Below are 18,206 nucleotides of genomic sequence, written 5' to 3'. Positions count from 1 at the left end.
AGTGATCTTTAAATATTTGCTGATAGAAGATTTTTATGGTGATTCATAAACTAACTAGTTGAATGATGTTGTCTTCCCCTCTTTTTATCTCCTTAGGAGGTTATCCCAGGCAGCCAAACTACAATGCTATGTCCAATGCCAACTACCCCAGTCCAGGAATGGGAGGAAGCATGAACCCTATGGGAGCAGGGAGCCAGATGCATGGGCAGACTGGTGTGCCACCGTACAGTGGGCTTCCTCCAGGGAGGATGAGCCATGCAACCATGGGGAACAGACCTTATGGACCTAACATGGCGAATATGCCGCCTCAGGTGGGGACAGGGATGTGCCCCCCACCGGGTGGCATGAATCGCAAAGCACAAGAAGCGGCTGCTGCCGCCATGCATGCTGCTGCCAACTCCATCCAGAACAGGTAAGGAATGAGATTTCCCCTGCTCTCTGTTAAAGTCCCTTCCCTCTGTCGGATCTAGGTTTCAAAGCTGTGGATGGAATAACGCAAATTTGGGGTAATACTGAGCGTACGCTTCCTTGAAGGTTTGCCCTTCTTGGAGACTTTTTCATCAGTCTTAAGTGTTAAAAAAGGAAGAGCATAAAGCTTGGACAGGCAGTGTGTTGGAATACGTCATTAATGACATGCTTAGGGAATTTTTAATATTCATAGGTGAAATCTATTTAACTCTGAGATCCCTTCAGTTGTTTTCGCTTTCTGGTCTTCTTTGTTACGTGAGTGACTTAAAAGACGCTGCGTGTGTGGTAAAGCCCATAAATCTAGCAGACAGCCATCCAGCTGCATTTGTCTGAACCAAGGCATTACTTGTCCAGTGTAATGAACTTCTTCCTTTTAGGGCCTTGATGAGCAGCTGTGGGAAAGGGAGCTGGAATTCAGCACTGAACTTTGCAACTATTTTCTGTGGTGGTTGTTTTTGTTTTGGGTTTTTTTTTTTTTATTGCACATTTCAGAGTAGGTGTATGTGGCCTACCAGAATGCCATGAGAGCCATGAACTTGCTTATAAATTGGGTTCCCCCAGTAAAGCTGTTAGATATATTTGTTGTCTGACTGGGCGGTGTGCTCTTCATCCTGACTTAAGGGCCGCTTCTGCAATCTACTGTCTGATGTTACCTATGACTGCCAAGAGGTCAAGCTCCCAGATCCCAATAAAGGCATCAAAGCCTGTCCCTTTGAGTAACAAGTTTGAGCAACAGTTGCGTATGAGGTTTTCTGAGACGTAAAATAATGTAGCTTGTATGGGTAACAAAAAGGAAAGAAATGAAGAAAAATCATTAGATGTGGCTGGAGCACTACACTGTTCATCTATACAAATAATGTGTTGTCACTTAAATGCACAGGGCTGCAGTATTTGCAGATCTGTTCTTCCCTGTAAAGGCAACTTAACTGAAATGAAGTTGTTTGGGGATGTAGTAGAACAAGATTAAGGGTGAAAACGTTCAGAACTGAAGTCCCTCTTTCAAAATGGTTTGCATCCCCTTTTCTTTTGAGAATGAGACTTAGGCTCTAGGGTAGCTAAGCTTTAAGAGAGCGCCTGATCTTTGGTCTTTGGCTGGAGAAGTGAGCTGGAGAAAGTCACTTCTCCACTTCTTTTGCAGAAGGTTTCTTTTAGCAAACGTGCTTCCTCAGGAGACAAGATCTTAATGCTTAGTATTTGGAGTAAGCGTCTGTTTCTTCCTTGCCTTCTCTAGGCCTCCTGGTTATCCCAACATGAATCAAGGGGGAATGATGGGCACTGGACCTCCTTATGGACAGGGAATTAACAGTATGGCTGGCATGATAAACCCCCAGGGCCCACCCTATCCGATGGGTGGGAATATGGCTAACAACTCTGCAGGTAAGCCAGTGCTGACTGTTAGGCGTTTCATTGATTTCATTGTACTGGATTTGAAAATCAGTGTTAAAGATTCTTTTACCTTCCTAGGGATGGCAGCAAGCCCTGAAATGATGGGTCTTGGGGATGTGAAATTAACACCTGCAACTAAAATGAACAATAAGGCAGATGGGACGCCAAAAGCAGAATCCAAGTCAAAGGTAAAATGTTTGGGGTTTTGTTTTTAATGACTCCCATCCTCTGCAGCACCCAGGGAAATAAAACCATCGCATGTTAGCTTGGATTGAACAGTGCATCTATCTAGTAGTGAGCGTGGTTCCTGAGAGAAACCTAATTTGATTCGTCCTCCTTACCCTGAACAGACTTCTCATTAGCATGGTTGTCCTTGTAGTATGTGATCTGACTGCTACTTGCGACCGTGGTTCTAACTCAAGAGTGTGGCGAGCGAGTGGGATATCCTCTTTTGGGATGTGTTATGTTTTGGAACGTAATTAAAGAAATAAGTGTCTCGAAACGTGTGGATGTGTGGTTTAGAGTAGGCTCCGGCTATATATATGCAATAAACCCCTACATACCCACATATGTTAGTAACAGTATTCTTGAGGAGCCTGAACTCTGCCATCCCCTACAGAGACCCACTAGCCCTCAGTAAGGCCAGGAAAGGGACGTTTCTATCAGAATTCTCATGTCTTCCCCTGTTTATGACTCACGAGTGCAAGCCTCTATCTAGAATTTCTACCAGATGCCTGGCACACCTTATTTACATGTTCTCATTTCAATTCTGGGCTAGTCTTGCCTTTATTAACTGGGGAGAAGGTACCTGAACAGATGTGCCTTTTGGGTCAGCTTTATCCAAGTCCCCAGATCCTATGAATAGCTAATTAGGCTGTTGCTTGAATCAGAAGTGTAAAGATAAAGGCCATGTAGTTGAAGTGCTCAGTGTAAGGAGATTCAACATGAATTACGCTTGATGTGTCCAGCCCTGGCTGTGCTTGAACTGTGCCAGTGGTTCCAAGAGGTTCTTCAGGATTTATCAGGAAAATTCAAACAACTGAGGGTTTTACTTCTGGGATTCATAAACTGTTCAAAAATGATGGGGAGCATTTCCCAGTCCTTTAGGAACAATCGATTTCACTTGCAAAACAATTTAGTATTAGGAATTATCACCTGCCACAGTGAAACTGCCAAAAGAAGTGTAAACAAACCTGAGTTTGTTTCTGGTGTAGGCTTGGAGCTAGTCAGTTATCACCTCTCAGCTGGGAGGTGGTACACTAAAGTGTTACAGTTGTTTCACAAACAAACCTCTTACTAATCCTGTATTAAAGCCAGAAGAGGGAGGCAAACAAGTTCTTCAGGGAGTGTTTTTCTTTGCATTACTGCTACCAGTTTCAAAAGAACCACCAAAAAAAGCAGTTTCTGAGCCTGTAGTCTCCTCTTTTGCTACTCAAAGGGAAATAAATGCTCTGCAAATTCAATAGCTGTACCACCAGCAGTCTGCAAGAAGATTCAGAAGATCTCTTGCTTCTGCTCATGTGTTCTGGCATCGGCCTTTCTATTTATGACAAACAAGGACTTGAATGCTCTTGGGCTAGGAGATGCCAGAAGCTACAAATAAGGGTTGTTCTGTCCTCCTGGTCTGCACTGTTCAAGGATTATCTCATGTGCTAATGAATACACTCAGTCTTGGGTGTAGGGGTTCATCTAGAACATCATCAGATTTGAAGTTCACTTCTACTGTGGAAGTTCATTTTTAAGTAAGCATTTGGAATGCCGAAACCATTTCTGCCTTTACTCCAAGTGTATGTGATCCAGGTGGTGAAAGACAAAATAACATGCTCGTGCACTACATCAAAAGACTTGAGGGAAGCAAGGCAAGATGCAGGACCGCAGGTTTTACCTCTAAATAGACACTCGGACAATTCAGTGAATCGGATGTGTAGGAACTAGTGTGTGATACTCATACTTCATAACTGTAAACTTGTATTCCAAATTCCTGCGATACCCTTCCATATCAGTCTTCCTGGATCCTGATATGCCAGCGATAGCAAACCAGTATGGGAGCTTACGTCATAGCTGGGTAGCAGGAGATTTCTGCGCTTCTGTCAGTGAATAGGCAAGGGAAGAGAAAAGGTCTTTGTGGGGGACCCCTCGCACACATTTGTCAAACAGGTGCCTCTAATCTTTATTTTTCTTTGAGGCATGTTTATTTTCATTCCTTTGCAGTGTTTAGTGTCAGTTTAACCTGACATCTACCACTTGGGTAAGAGAAGAGACTAACCAGAGGGCAGTATTCACCCTGGCAGAGTGCAGTAGCCATGGGGAATCTCATTTGCAGTTGAATTAGATGTTTTCTCATGTATTTAGCAAACGGGCCCACAAAGGATGTCTCAAAGAGATGGCGCTCTGCAGAGTCTCCTTGAGGTTTGTTTGGTTTCTGTAGCATTCCTGAAACCTTTCACTTTTTAAAAATACATATTCTGTGAATTCCCTGAGTAGCAGCTGGTTTTGTGATACCTTTGTCGAGTAATACTTGCCTGACGTTGATCTGAGACAAGTGTAGGTCTAATATAAAGCTGTTCTCAATATAACAGCAGCACTTTGAACTCTTATCTGACTGCTTTTTTGAAACCGTCTCGGATGTGAGCTAGCTGCTTTTATGCTGCTCAGTCCTGATAATCTCTTTCCTTCTCCTAGAAGTCCAGTTCCTCTACTACAACCAATGAGAAGATCACCAAACTCTATGAGCTGGGTGGTGAGCCTGAGAGGAAGATCTGGGTAGATCGTTACCTGGCCTTTACTGAAGAGAAGGCCATGGGCATGACAAATCTCCCAGCGGTAGGCAGGAAACCCTTGGACCTTTACCGGCTCTACATCTCCGTGAAGGAGATTGGAGGATTGACTCAGGTGAGTGTCCAGCAGCCGGTGTGGTGACTGGGTATGCGTATTCAGAGCTGCCCGCTGTCTGGCAGTCACAAGCCAATGGGCAACACAATTCAAAGTTAGCTTTGTAGCTAGATGTAAGCCATGACTTCCCATTTAGCTGTGTTTATTTTCTTTTTATGTTTTTAAATAATGTTTATAAAACCCAACATCCTTTAAGTGAGACAAATGTCTGCTCTCCCGTTGTCTGGTTGAGAACAGTCTGTGGTGAGATTCGGTTCAAGTGCTTTTTTTCCATGCTTTGTCCAGTGCAAAGATTGGTGACACTGTCTTTGTCTTTGCATCTGGCTGTCAACTGACCTCATGAGTAATTTGACTGGCAATCTGTCGCTGTTTGAAAAGTTTTCTGTAGGTGAGGAAGAGAGTTTACTAGTTTTGGGTTTTGAACACAACTGTATCTGCTCTGCTTAGCCCTTATTGCATCCTTTGTTTTAGCTGGGAAGTGTTGATTTCTCCCCAGAAAATTTCCTGGAGGAGAAGTAGCTGGGATTATGAGTTTAGAGCCTCTTGTTTGGTTGTGCAGGTCAACAAAAACAAGAAATGGCGCGAGTTAGCCACAAATCTCAACGTGGGCACGTCCAGCAGTGCAGCTAGTTCTTTGAAGAAGCAGTACATCCAGTGTCTCTATGCCTTTGAGTGCAAGATTGAGCGAGGTGAAGACCCCCCTCCAGATATCTTTGCAGCTGCCGATTCAAAGAAGTCTCAGACTAAGATACAGCCTCCATCTCCAGGTGAGTTTAGACACTGGTTTAAGGTGTGCAATGAATGTTTGAACCAGAGGATCTCTGGCACTGTATGCCCGACTCCACGTGCTGTGGGCCAGAGTGGCTCCAAACTTCCACAACCCCCCATGTCTGTTTCTAATTAGATGTTCTCTGGTTGTGTAGATTAAATACTTTTGTAATGTGGGAGTGAATGATACTGGGAATAAGTCAAGCCTCTTGGGATAGTTCAGTTTTTGTGTGTTCCACCTCTGTACTAAGTTTGAGAAAAAGGAAAACATAAAAAAATAGACACATATCTATATACACGCACCTCTGCTTACTACTAGTACATCTGCCTTATGAGAATCTGGTGGAGAGAGAAGTCTGGAGTTATCCCTGCAAGATGATCTCTGCATATTCTAACAGCAGCCCTTGTTGTTACTGCTTAGCTTTGGGAACTTGCTAGAAAAGTTGTGCTTGTTTTGACTATGCAAGTGCTACCTTCTGGGAGTAAATGCTTGATGTGGGCGTGCACTCATCTTCCTCATGAATTACTTCTTTCTGTCTTCAGCAGGAGACAGTGAGGACTTGCTGAGGCTTTGTGCACAAAGAGCATTGTAAGCCTATTACAAGTTGGATGTTCTAGAAATCAAGCCCTTTAAAATGGACTTCTGCTGTTGTTTCAAAATTCAAACAGTTTTTGAATATTTAAGCATAGCGTTCAATTCAGATTTGTTAAACCAAAAAAAAAAAAGGGAAAAAAAAGGGGGGGGAGAAAATGTCCAGGCTAGCAGTGCATGCTGTACTGTTTAGTCTTTGGAAAGTCTGATCGTTTCTGTCTCATGTGCTTTGAGTTCATTGCTTGAATTGCTGCTGAACTTGCCAACCCTTTAAGCTTCGGTTTTCCAGTTTGTCTTATAAGTAAAACCTTCAGATGCTTTTTCTGGTCAGGAGCCTGTTCGTGTAGGTGAAATAAAAACTTTGTCTGCTTTGAAGTTCCTGTAATGTTTGCAAAAAATGCCTTTTTGGTTCTGAAACCTGGCATCATCTTTGTCTGGCTCCTGAGGAGTGGAATAATGAACCCTTTTTTGATTGTACTGCAGTTGTGTCTCAGCCCTGCTAAGCCCTTGATCGACAGTGTGCTTGTCCGAATATTCTGTTGGCAACTACATTTATCTATCGTCTCAGTTACAGAGTGTTGTTTTTTTTAAAGAACGAAATCATGTCTTTTCACTAGTCAGGAAACCTGTCCCAGTGTAGCTTCAACCTTGGTGTATTCTGCAAGATAAAGCAACTCTTGTGTCGTTAGACTAAACTTCTGTCTAAAGTGGTGTCTGAGTTCCGCTTAAACCAGACCACAAATCCATCCCCACTTTCTTTCCAAAACCTCTTTCTTGCCCCCCTGAGATACTAGGCAGTCGAACAAAGATGTTAGGAGCATTTGGAGTTTATTTGGAGAGGGCTGAGACTTTTAGGAAGCCATTTAAAACTTCTTGTAGCACTAGGTGCCTGTCAGAATGGATTAGATGGTGTGTCAATTTTTATTTTGTTTTAGCTAATATGGTGGTACGTGAAGGTCGTGAGTCTGCCTTTTGGGCTGTGGTACAGGTGATCTCTTGCTTCAGCACATCAGCGGGAGGAATTTGCAGGGCTGCTATCCCAAACTCTGCACGTTTGTGCAGCTCTGTTGACTTAGTCCACAGGTTTGATTCCTGCCATGAGAGGACTGAGCTGTATTTCCTATTTAAACTGTTCTCTCCACTTGTCTTACTCCAGACTCCTGCAACTAGGAATATGCAGAGGCAGCACTGAAGCATGGTTGGTTGCTCTGATCCTTTAAGCTGTATCACTCGGCATGTTCATGCTCCTCTTTCACTTTCTTTTTCTTCTTCTGTCTTGCTCCCCTGGATCGGCAGGAACTCAGGGTGTAGGGCATGACACAAATTGCTTTCTCAACCCCAGCTCCAGGCTTAAGAGCCTTAGAGGAGCATTGAGTCCCAGTGGGCACTACTGTTCCAGGGGCTTGCTGAGGCCCTGCTGAAGCAGCGTCCTCCAGACTTGCACACACAGAGGCCTGTCTCCCAGCGAATCACCCTGATGGAGAATAGCTTCCCTGTTTGAAAACCGAGTGGACAACAGCGGGGCATTTTGAAGTTCCATCATTTGGATGAAGGGCTCTGTCATCCCACACAGACACACGTGCTTTGCTCTCCTTGCAGACTTTATAACCTGTTGGTGTTGGCTTACACTTCATTTCAGCCTGTTCTGTCAAATTAACTACTGCATAACTTTGTGAATGATGAGGATCACACTGCACAATTCTCCATTAACCACTTTTTGAGGCTGCAGAGCATCTAAAGGCCTTGCAGGACAGTCATCTAGGTAGAGCTCTTGGTGCCGGAGCTGTTTTCCGTGCAGTGTGCATTCATAACCCGCAAAAACCAAAAGTGTTTACAGAAAGGCCTTGGCTGGAGTGGACTTGGGTATTGCCTCGTGGGCACTTGGCGCGGGTTTCCTGCAAACCTTCTTGGGTTCCTGCTCGCAAACTGCAGCGTGTCCCTGGGGAGGCGTAATCAGTCTGCCGTTGGGTTTTAATTCCCAGAGCATGGAACTGGCCCCGCTCCAACTGTGTGTAAATTTGTGAGTGGGAGGGGACGGCGGGGGGTGGGGACAAACACCAAATGGCAGCGACGCAGGGAATGTCTCGAGGCCTCTTCCTGCCGATGCCAGCATTACAAACGGAGAGGAGCGGCGAATTCCTGGGGGAAGCGAGTAGAGCTGAACTGCCACTGACGAGGGAAGGAGAACGGCGGGGAGGGCCCATGAATGAAACTCCCCGCTGAGCTTGCCTCTGCCCTTCCTTCTCTCGAGACCTCCCCGGGCTGGGAGGGAGTCGCGGAGAAGAGGACAGGGTGCCAGGAAGGTGGGGTGTAAACAAACATGCCCTGGACGTGACCTCGGAGGATTTTAATGAATAGCTGAAATGACTCATCAACCAGCAGGGCTGAAGCTGAGGGATATCGGGTGCTGGGGATGGTAACTAATGGAAACATTAATTAAGAGTTCAGCTCTTGCCAGCTGCGAGGAGCATATGAACCTGAGAGCTGACACTGTCACAGCGATCCAGGGACAGACGAGAGCTCCTAGAGCTCACGGCACAGCTGGATTACACATGACAGCCTGGGATTTTTGATGAAAACTTACTGTAGTGTAAAGCAACCCGTACAGAGCCAGGGAACTTGCTGGACGGGTTTTGTCATTCAGTGAAAGATCCGGCATCTCAGGCATTCCCTGTTCCAGGAATGCTTGGGAGTGGTGCTTGAATTAACCTGCATGAATTAACCCCTCTCGAAGGGCAGAGCAGACAGAGGAGCCTTGTTCAGAGTTACTTGGTGACTTCAGCTGACGTCCTGGAGTTTCCATCGCTAGAACCATAGTGAGACTTCCAGGAGAGGGCTCAAACCCACCTTCTTTCTGGGTAGAAAGAGAGCGAAAGTGATGGGTCGGTGGTTGTCACTTGGCAAGAAGCACCGTATTCCCTGCCGCGTGGTGCACTGTAGAGCATCAGCCTCTGAAGCCAGATAGCTTGGGCAACATGACACAGTGCTGCAGTGGTGGCACAGTGTGTAAAAGGGAATGTGGTTAAGAATGAGGATGTGATGAAAATGAACAAGTCCTCTCAGCTCTAAATTACTGTACACAGTTCTTCTGGGAAGTCAGGTCCAGTATGTCCTTGAAATGTTGAGCTCCTTTTACTTTTTTGGCCATATTTCATCTGTCTCTTTCTTGAGTGACTCTTTGCTGACTCTGTTCTTGAGGCTGATGTTCTGGGAGGTTCTGGGTTGTATCTGTAGGGTGCAAAGCTGCTCACACCACATTTCTGTTCTTGCAGCGGGTTCAGGCTCAATGCAGGGTCCTCAGACACCTCAGTCCACCAGCAGCTCCATGGCAGAAGGAGGAGACTTGAAGCCACCAACTCCAGCGTCTACGCCACACAGTCAGATGCCCCCTTTGCCAGGCATCAGGTATGAAACCACTGCACCCTCTTCCACTATGCTGGACGCAAGCTGTGAACGTGAGGTCACTTCTGGGTTGTTACTACAGATGGCTGGAGACTTGAGTACCTGTTTTGGTGGGGCTCCATGGCTTTGCTCCTGTGGTAATGGCTCACAGCAACATTGTTGACTCTGCATCTGTGTGTGAATAATCATTACTTTGGGGATTGGGTCTGAGGACAGTATTGTAGAAGGGCAGTTCTTCATGCCTCTGTTGGAGGAGCATGACTGTGGGCCTTCTTAGGGGATGGCAACACCTGAGAGGGAATACGTGGGGAAAAATATCCTGAGAAGCATCGTGGACCTCTATAATCCTGTGTTTGTGGGTTTTTTTGAATCAGGAGTAACTCAGTGGGCCTTCAGGATGCCTTTGCAGATGGTAGTGATCCTACGTTCCAGAAACGGAACTCCATGACTCCAAATCCAGGGTACCAGCCCAGCATGAATACCTCTGACATGATGGGTCGCATGTCTTACGAGCCAAATAAAGATCCTTACAGCAGTATGAGGAAAGGTGAGGAACTCCTTGTGTGCTCCTCTCCCTTTTCTTCTTGAGTACTAATTCCTGTATCTGGCTATATGCTGGAATGTGCTGTAGCAGACCTTCTGCTTGCCCTTCTTCCCCAGAAGACGGGACATATCTTTCCAAGGCAGAGGTAGACACGTTTATTGGTCCTTCTTTCAATATTTCAGCTCCAGGAAGCGATCCCTTCATGTCCTCAGGGCAGGGCCCCAACAGTGGTATGGGTGACCCTTACAATCGTGCTGCAGGTCCAGGGATGGGTAACATGGCCATGGGACAGCGGCAACACTATTCCTACGGAGGTCCTTACGACAGAGTGAGGTGGGTACTTGAACCTGGTGAGATCCTGATTTGCTTGACTCCTGTGAAATGATTACTTTCTCGTCACTAGCATGACTTTGCTGATCATCCTTTTCCATTTGAGGAGCAAGGGTGAATTTAAGTGGACGTGTGGGGTTTTTCTCTTTGTTTCCATGTAGGACGGAGCCCGGCATGGGACCTGAAGGCAACTTAGCAACCGGAACTCCACAGCCTAACATCATGCCTTCCACCCCTGAATCGGGGATGTACTCTCCCAGCCGCTACCCGCAGCAGCAGCAGCAGCAGCAAAGGTCTGTGCGGGGTGTTGCCACAAACAGCTCTTCCCAGTTAGAGAGCTCTGAGACTGTGGAAGTGAAGCATGCATCTGATCAGACAAGTAATGCATCTGTTTCTTCTCCAGACATGATTCCTATGGCAATCAATTCTCCACTCAAGGCACATCCTCGGGCAGCCCCTTCCCTAGCCAGCAAACTACCATGTATCAACAGCAACAGCAGGTAAATTACCAGAAAGTTTCTGATTTGTTCGACTGAGAGACAAGAGTTTTAGCTGTGAAATTTGTGAAAAGGGGAGGATGAAAACTCTTTGGGCTGTGTGTTTGCTTTATGAATGTGTAGAATTAAGTACCTTATACAGGAGGCTTTTTTTCCCCCCCCAGTTTCCAAATAGTTTAAATAAGTTTTAATTAGCGTTTCCAGTGTTGTGTTAGCAAAACAATGTTCTGAGAATGGAGGTTGTGTAGTTTGCAGACGTGTGCGCTCTGGTCAGGCAGCAGGAGCTCAGGAAGCTTTATTGGGCTTCTCTGCCCCTCTGGAACTTTCTGAATCCCATCATGTTTCTGTAACACTTTTGGTCCAAGTGATCAGATGAGTTTGTTTGGAGTAAGTCCTTGATTGTTCTGGGGAGCTGTTTCAGGTGGATCGTTCTGCACAACCCAGGGCATTTTTTTGGTCTTTGGTCTCTTACTGAGCCTGCAGACAAAGGCTTCAGACCTGCCTCCACTCCTCCACTGCCCCACTGCCTCCTACTCGCTGTTCTTAAAGACATCAGGTTTGTTTTCAGGACAGAGTTTGAATGAACGTATATCTCTTTCCATAATCCTTATATATGACTTGCTCTTTGTATCAGTGCCAGGACCCATAATGTTTTCCTGATAATTTTGAGTCCTCTGGTTTAGGAGAGGATAGAGAGGGCACTCGCTGAGCTGTGCTAAGAATAATTCCAACTGCTTTGCAGTTTGGCTCTGCAACCAGAGCCACGGGGCTCTGAGCCAAGAGTTCGAGTTACTCTGGTACTTGTCATCTTTGAAGCCCTAGAGCTCCATCTGAAGCCAGTCATGACCATGGAGCTTCTGTGTAGACTGTGTAGCAGCTAGAGCATAGACCCTTGGAGGCAAGAGAGATGTTGGATTTTAATTTTGTCTCGACAATTGACTGTTTTCTCCATTTGCACTTAAAAGAAGTAGGGGGGAGAATAGTTCTTGCTCCTTTCAGTGATGTGTTTTGAAATCTACAGGAAAGGAAGAAGCAGGAAGTACAACAGTTTTTAATGCATCTTGTTTGATGCTTCAGCAGAAACCTCTGTTTTCTGGGAAATATAAGAGAAATAGGGTCTGATAAAATTCCTGGATGTGAAAGGAAACAAGTACCGGCGCACAGTTTGGTTTGTGGTGAATGTATAGTAGAGCTGAGTCTTTTCTACAGGAAAGTCCTTTCTGTGGGCAGACTTCTGCCCCCAAGGCATCCTTGTAGAATCCACAAGGAAACTACCCAGCCAGCCGCAAGGAATTGGTCTTGGCTTGTGAAATTGAAAGAGTGATCCAACTTCGCATTGGATATGGCTAACAACGAGACAAGTCTTGCCCTCTTACAGGCCATGCCGTGGGGCATATCCTCTGGCTCTGAGTAGCTCTACCCACTGAGGTTTGGGTTGCTTATTTCTAAGTAGATAATCTCATATTGTCGATGCCTTTATTTCCCCTGTAGAATTACAAGCGACCGATGGATGGCAGCTACGGCCCGCCTGCTAAGCGACACGAAGGGGAGATGTACAACGTCCCATACAGCGCCGGGCAGGGGCAGACGCAGCAGCAGCTGCCTCCAGCACAGACCCAGCAACCGAGCCAGCAGCAAACTGCACAGCCGTCTCCACAGCAGGACTTGTATAACCAGTATGGGAGTACATACCCTGCTGCTGACCGCCGATCTGCCGGAGGGCCACAGAACCAGTTCCCATTCCAATTTGGCAGAGACAGGGTCTCGGCTCCCCCAGGCTCCAATGCTCAGCAAAACATGCCTCCTCAGATGATGGGTGGTCCCATACAGTCTACTCCAGAGGGCCCGCAGCAAGGCGCCATGTGGCAAGGGCGCAACGAAATAGGGTACAGCTATCCGAATCGGCAGAGCACTGGCTCTGCGCCCCAGGGGCCTGCTTATCACGGAGTGACTCGAACAGATGAAATTCTGCATTCAGACCAGAGGGTCAACCATGAGGGACCATGGCCTTCCCACGGGAACCGGCAACCTCCTTATGGTCCCTCTGCCCCCGTGCCCCCAATGACTAGGCCCCCCCAGTCTAACTACCAGACCCCCCCTAGCATGCAGAATCACATTCCTCAGGTATCCAGCCCAGCACCTCTGCCCAGACCTCTGGAGAATCGCACTTCTCCTAGTAAATCTCCGTTCCTGCACTCGGGGATGAAAATGCAGAAGGCAGGACCGCCAGTCCCTGCCTCGCATATAACACCAGCAGCTGTACAGCCTCCCATGATCCGACGAGACATCACCTTCCCTCCGGGATCAGTAGAAGCTACGCAACCTGTGTTGAAGCAGAGGAGACGGCTGACAGCAAAAGATATTGGTAAGAGGAAACTCCTGCTTTTCTGCTTGTGCCTGTCGAGGGGACGGGTGCTGCCGTTACCCTTTGGTACAGTACTGCCAAGTGGAAGGGCTCTGCTGGCTTTGAAAGAATTCTGTTTTTGCAGGTTAGTTGTGTTTTCCGACATCATTTTGGCATTGTCTGCGGAGAGATTGCTGGTACATACAGCCTGTACATCATCTTAACCAGCCTCTGCTCTTCATGGGTCCAAAAAGCAGTATCAAGTATCTCCTTTTCATTTTTAAACTCCAGGAGCTGGAAGTATCATGTGTTTATGTTACAGGAACTCCTGAAGCCTGGAGAGTGATGATGTCTCTGAAGTCCGGGCTGCTGGCTGAAAGTACGTGGGCCTTAGATACCATAAACATCCTGCTTTATGATGACAACAGCATAATGACCTTCAACCTCAGCCAGGTGGGTGCAGATGCTCTCTGATGCAGGTCTTTGAAGTGCTAATTTTGTAGGGTTTTCTGTCAGCGAGATAGCAACAAGCAGCTCGTGCCCTTGTAGGGCCAGACTCCCGGACGTCCCTGTACCTGCGGAGCATGCCAGGTCGGAAGAAAGCATGGGGTCTGGGTAGCTGTGCGCTGGTTACGCACTGGCCCATGTAATTTATACGTTTGTTGGTGTGCGAGCGTGTGTTCTCTCCTCTCTGGTGAGATATATTGCCTCTGGAACAGAGGAAGTGAGTAACGGTGGGGAGGCCATAATGGACTTTACAGTGAGAGCGCTGTGAAAGGCTAGAGGCTGCTTGCATTTTCGGGTGTTGCTGGCGTTCGTTCACCTCTGGCTCTGTCTTTCCCCGGGACAATGCGCAGTGAGGCTGGGATGCCAATCCGGAGGGCCAGCCTTTCTCAGTTAGTTGCCACGTGCCTCCACGGCTGTTGTGAAAACTGCTCGGCAGTACTGTAAAGGCTGTTCTGCTTAGCACTGCCCTTCACCTCCCTGTGAATTAACTAGAGGGGAGATACAACCAAGAGCACATGCGTGTTTGCACAGGTATGTGTGTGTGTGGGGGGGGCCGGCTTGGATACTGACATCGGTATCTGGTTTTGTCTTTGTTCCTTTTCTCAGAGGACGGAAAGCTCTCTTTTGCAAACAGTTTATTGCCAGCATGAGAAGCACCCATTAATTAACAGCACTGCTTAAATTCTTAGCCCTTTGTGCCCTGCTTTCCCAGTTGCTCGTGTTGGCCTAAGTTGTTTTCTGATCACTGTTCCCTTCCTTCCTTCCCCTCCTGTTTTCCTCCTCCCTTGTAGCTGCCAGGCTTGCTGGAACTCTTGGTGGAGTATTTCCGGCGCTGCCTGATCGAGATCTTTGGAATCCTGAAGGAATACGAGGTGGGAGACCCAGGGCAAAGAACACTATTAGATCCCGAAAGGTTCTGCAAATCTTCAGCTTCCCCTCATGAAGAAGGGGAGGAGGAGGATGAACCACGGAGCCTGAACTGTGAGGAGGAAGAAGAGGATGAGGAAGAGGAGGAGGCTGCGTTTTCGAGCAAGGACAAAGTGCCTCTAGAGAGCAGCGAGGAAAAACTAGTTAGTAAATTTGACAAGCTTCCAGTCAAGGTCGTGCAGAAAAACGACCCGTTTGTGGTAGATTATTCAGACAAGTTGGGGCGAGTGCAGGAGTTCGAAAGCGGACTGCTGCACTGGCGGATTGGCGGCGGAGATACCACCGAGCACATTCAGACCCACTTTGAGAGCAAGACGGAGCTACCTTTGACTCATAAACGAGCTTCCTGCAACTCTGTCTTGAGGAAACGTTCAGCAGCTGAGAGCAATCCGAGCACTAGGGAAGGAGAGACTCCTCCGTCCGACAGCTCCTCGGAGAAGAGGATAACTGCCACCATGGACGACATGCTTTCGGCACGTCCGGGCTCCCTGGCAGGGGAGGAGGAAGAGGTCAAAGCTTTGGAAACGGCGAAGGAAAGCAGCAAGTTTCCCTTTGGCATTAGTCCAGCTCAGAGCCACAGAAATATAAAAATCCTGGAGGACGAACCTCACAGTAAAGACGAGACGCCCCTCTGCACCCTCCTAGACTGGCAGGACTCTCTGGCGAAGCGCTGCATCTGCGTCTCTAACATCATCAGGAGTTTATCGTTTGTGCCGGGCAATGACTTTGAAATGTCTAAACATCCCGGGCTGCTGCTGATTCTAGGGAAACTGATTCTCTTACACCACAAGCATCCAGAACGCAAACAGGCACCCCTGACCTATGAGAAAGAGGAGGAGCAGGACCAAGGGGTGAGCTGCAACAAGGTGGAGTGGTGGTGGGACTGCTTGGAGATGCTGCGTGAAAATACACTGGTCACGTTGGCCAACATTTCTGGCCAGCTGGACCTCTCCCCTTACCCGGAAAGCATCTGTTTGCCTATCCTGGATGGACTCCTCCACTGGGCAGTATGTCCATCAGCAGAGGCCCAGGATCCCTTTCCAACACTGGGGCCCAATGCGGTCCTCTCCCCTCAGAGACTGGTTTTGGAAACACTCAGCAAACTCAGCATCCAGGACAACAACGTGGATTTGATTCTTGCAACTCCCCCCTTCAGTCGCTTGGAGAAGCTGTACAGCACCATGGTGCGGTTCCTTAGTGACAGAAAGAACCCAGTGTGTCGAGAGATGGCTGTGGTACTACTGGCCAACTTGGCACAGGGGGACAGCCTGGCAGCAAGAGCGATTGCTGTGCAGAAGGGCAGCATTGGCAACTTGCTGGGCTTCTTGGAGGACAGCCTGGCCGCCACGCAGTTCCAGCAGAGCCAGGCCGGCTTGATGCACATGCAGAACCCACCCTTTGAGTCGACGAGCGTGGACATGATGCGCCGAGCTGCTCGGGCGCTGCTCGCCCTGGCCAAGGTGGACGAGAACCACTCGGAGTTCACGTTATACGAGTCGCGGCTGTTGGACATCTCCGTGTCGCCTTTGATGAACTCTTTGGTTTCACAAGTTATTTGTGATGTACTGTTTTTAATTGGCCAGTCATGACAGCTGTGGGATCCGAGACCCTGTGTGCGTGTGCGTGAGTGGAGAACTTAGAAACTGACTGTTGCCCTTTATTTATGCAAAACCACCTCAGAATCCACTGTCTGCCCTGCGCTGTCCTGCTTCTCCCTTGGGGAAAGATGTCCCCGTTCCCTCTCCCCTTCCCCTGCCCTTCCAATTTGTCCCGAATCCCTTATTAAAGGAGACAAAGTTCTGTCTACATAGAAGACTTTTTTTATTTTAACCAAAGTTACTGTCGTTTACAGTGAGTTTGGGGAAAACGACTTGCCGTGTTATCACATTGACAGGCACCACTTTCATAACTGTTTTTAATGGTAAACTCTGAAGGACAAAAGTGACTGCTGAACTCTGTGTGGTTTATCGTTGTACATTCACAATCTTGCAGGAACCAAGAAGTTACCAGTTGTGAACAGACCTTGTCCAAGGGAGGCCTGTGCAGTAGCGTGTAGAACTTCATGTACTGTACACCTTAAACTGTAAACATACTGTAATAATGTCTCACATGGAAAAAAAAAAAAACGCTGGATCAGCAGCAAGCTGTAGTTTTTAAAAATGTTTTTAGTTAATGTTGAGGAGAAAAAAAGGCTTTTCCCCCAAAGTATCATGTGTGAACCTACAACACCCTGACCTCTTTCTCTCTTCCTCCTTGATTGTATGAATAACCCTGAGATCACCTCTTAGAACTGGTTTTAACCTTTAGCTGCAGCCTGAATGCTGCCACGTGTGTATATATATATGACGTTGTACATTGCACATACCCTAAGATTCCTTGCAGTTTTGTCCCCCTCTCCCTGCCCCTTTATAGTATGACGAGTTAACGAGTTGATGACCTGCAAAAGCGAGACACAATTATTTAATCTCTTGCCAGACATCCCTCCCTGGAGGATGCTGTACAGGTCTCTGTGTATAAAGTCATTGCTGTCTCAGCAGCCAATCAACTTATAGTTTATTTTTCCTGTTTTTGTTTTCTTTCTAATCGAGGTGTGAAAAAGTTCTAGGTTCAGTTGAAGTTCCTGATGAAGAAACACAATTGAGATTTTTCAGTGAATTCTGCATATTTGTATTTCAGACGATGTAGCTAAAAACTTGATGTAAATTCCTCCCTTTTTTCCTTTTTTGGCTTAATGAATATCATTTATTCAGTATGAAATCTTTATACTATATGTTCCACGTGTTAAGAATAAATGTACATTAAATCTTGGTAAGATGTTTGTAAGGGTTTTTTTTATTAGCAGAACGGGGAGGTAACTTCAGTGCTGTCAGGTCTTGCAGACGTGATGTTGTAGGTCAGCTCCTTCTTACCACGCAGCACGGAGACCTCAAAGGTCCTGCGTGGTCCAGCAGTGTCCGGGGATGACAAAGTCCTGTCTTGCTCTGGGCACCGTAATGCCGTGTGGCCTGGCTTTGTTTTCTCTGTGTGGCTCGTCTCGGCGACGGAGTTTCGGCTTAGTGCTGCTTAGGCTCGGGTAGGGAGTGGATTTGCAGCGTGAGGTGAAGCTATGGCAGCGAGAGACTTAGTTCACAGGGTGAAAAAGGCTGTTGCTCGGAAGGGAGGCAGTTCCCTGTCAGCTCTGGAAAATGGAAAATTTTCATTCCCCTCGCATTTTTCGCATTTTCTTGGAACCGTGGTGTGGACTCTGACTTCCTTCAGAGGACGGGGTTTTCCAGCGGACAGAGCTCTGATGCCCTTCAGCAAACGGCCAAAGTTCAGGCTCTTTATATGAAAATCTGCACGTTTTCATGGCTTAGTAAATGGGTATTTTATTTAGCCTGAAGCTTTATCCTCAAATGAAGGCTAGCTAGAACTGCACCGAGCTCATTTAAGCAAAAGAGCTAGTTAAAGGAAAAGGAGAAGCTTTTTTTAAAGGCAAATGTAATTTTTGTTCAAGAAATCACCTCGTTTTATCCCCCTAGTCCTCTGCGAGGAAGCGCTCGGTTCCCA

The 18,206-nt window shown here is 47.1% G+C and overlaps 1 protein-coding gene across 2 annotated transcripts in view; it reads left to right on the top strand.

Annotated features, from left to right (window-relative positions):
• Positions 1–17,469, top strand: part of ARID1A (AT-rich interaction domain 1A) — a 61,363-nt gene extending 43,894 nt beyond the window's left edge. The window contains exons 8-20 of one of the 2 annotated variants that reach the window (XM_050909884.1): positions 97–412; positions 1,700–1,845; positions 1,933–2,042; positions 4,537–4,746; positions 5,306–5,513; positions 9,379–9,511; positions 9,883–10,055; positions 10,235–10,385; positions 10,544–10,675; positions 10,786–10,882; positions 13,004–13,244; positions 13,546–13,676; positions 14,522–17,469. In XM_050909884.1, the coding sequence (XP_050765841.1) occupies positions 97–412; positions 1,700–1,845; positions 1,933–2,042; positions 4,537–4,746; positions 5,306–5,513; positions 9,379–9,511; positions 9,883–10,055; positions 10,235–10,385; positions 10,544–10,675; positions 10,786–10,882; positions 13,004–13,244; positions 13,546–13,676; positions 14,522–16,246 (3,773 nt within the window). In that variant the 3' untranslated portion in view covers positions 16,247–17,469. Of the gene's footprint in view, positions 1–96; positions 413–1,699; positions 1,846–1,932; positions 2,043–4,536; positions 4,747–5,305; positions 5,514–9,378; positions 9,512–9,882; positions 10,056–10,234; positions 10,386–10,543; positions 10,676–10,785; positions 10,883–12,370; positions 13,245–13,545; positions 13,677–14,521 lie in introns of both variants that reach the window. The other variant, XM_050909883.1, reaches the window with a different exon arrangement.
• The last annotated feature ends 737 nt before the right edge of the window (positions 17,470–18,206 follow it).

The sequence above is a fragment of the Gymnogyps californianus genome, chromosome 22 (assembly GCF_018139145.2).
Source record: "Gymnogyps californianus isolate 813 chromosome 22, ASM1813914v2, whole genome shotgun sequence".
NCBI lineage: Eukaryota > Metazoa > Chordata > Aves > Accipitriformes > Cathartidae > Gymnogyps > Gymnogyps californianus.
This window is presented reverse-complemented; position numbering and strand designations above follow the sequence as displayed.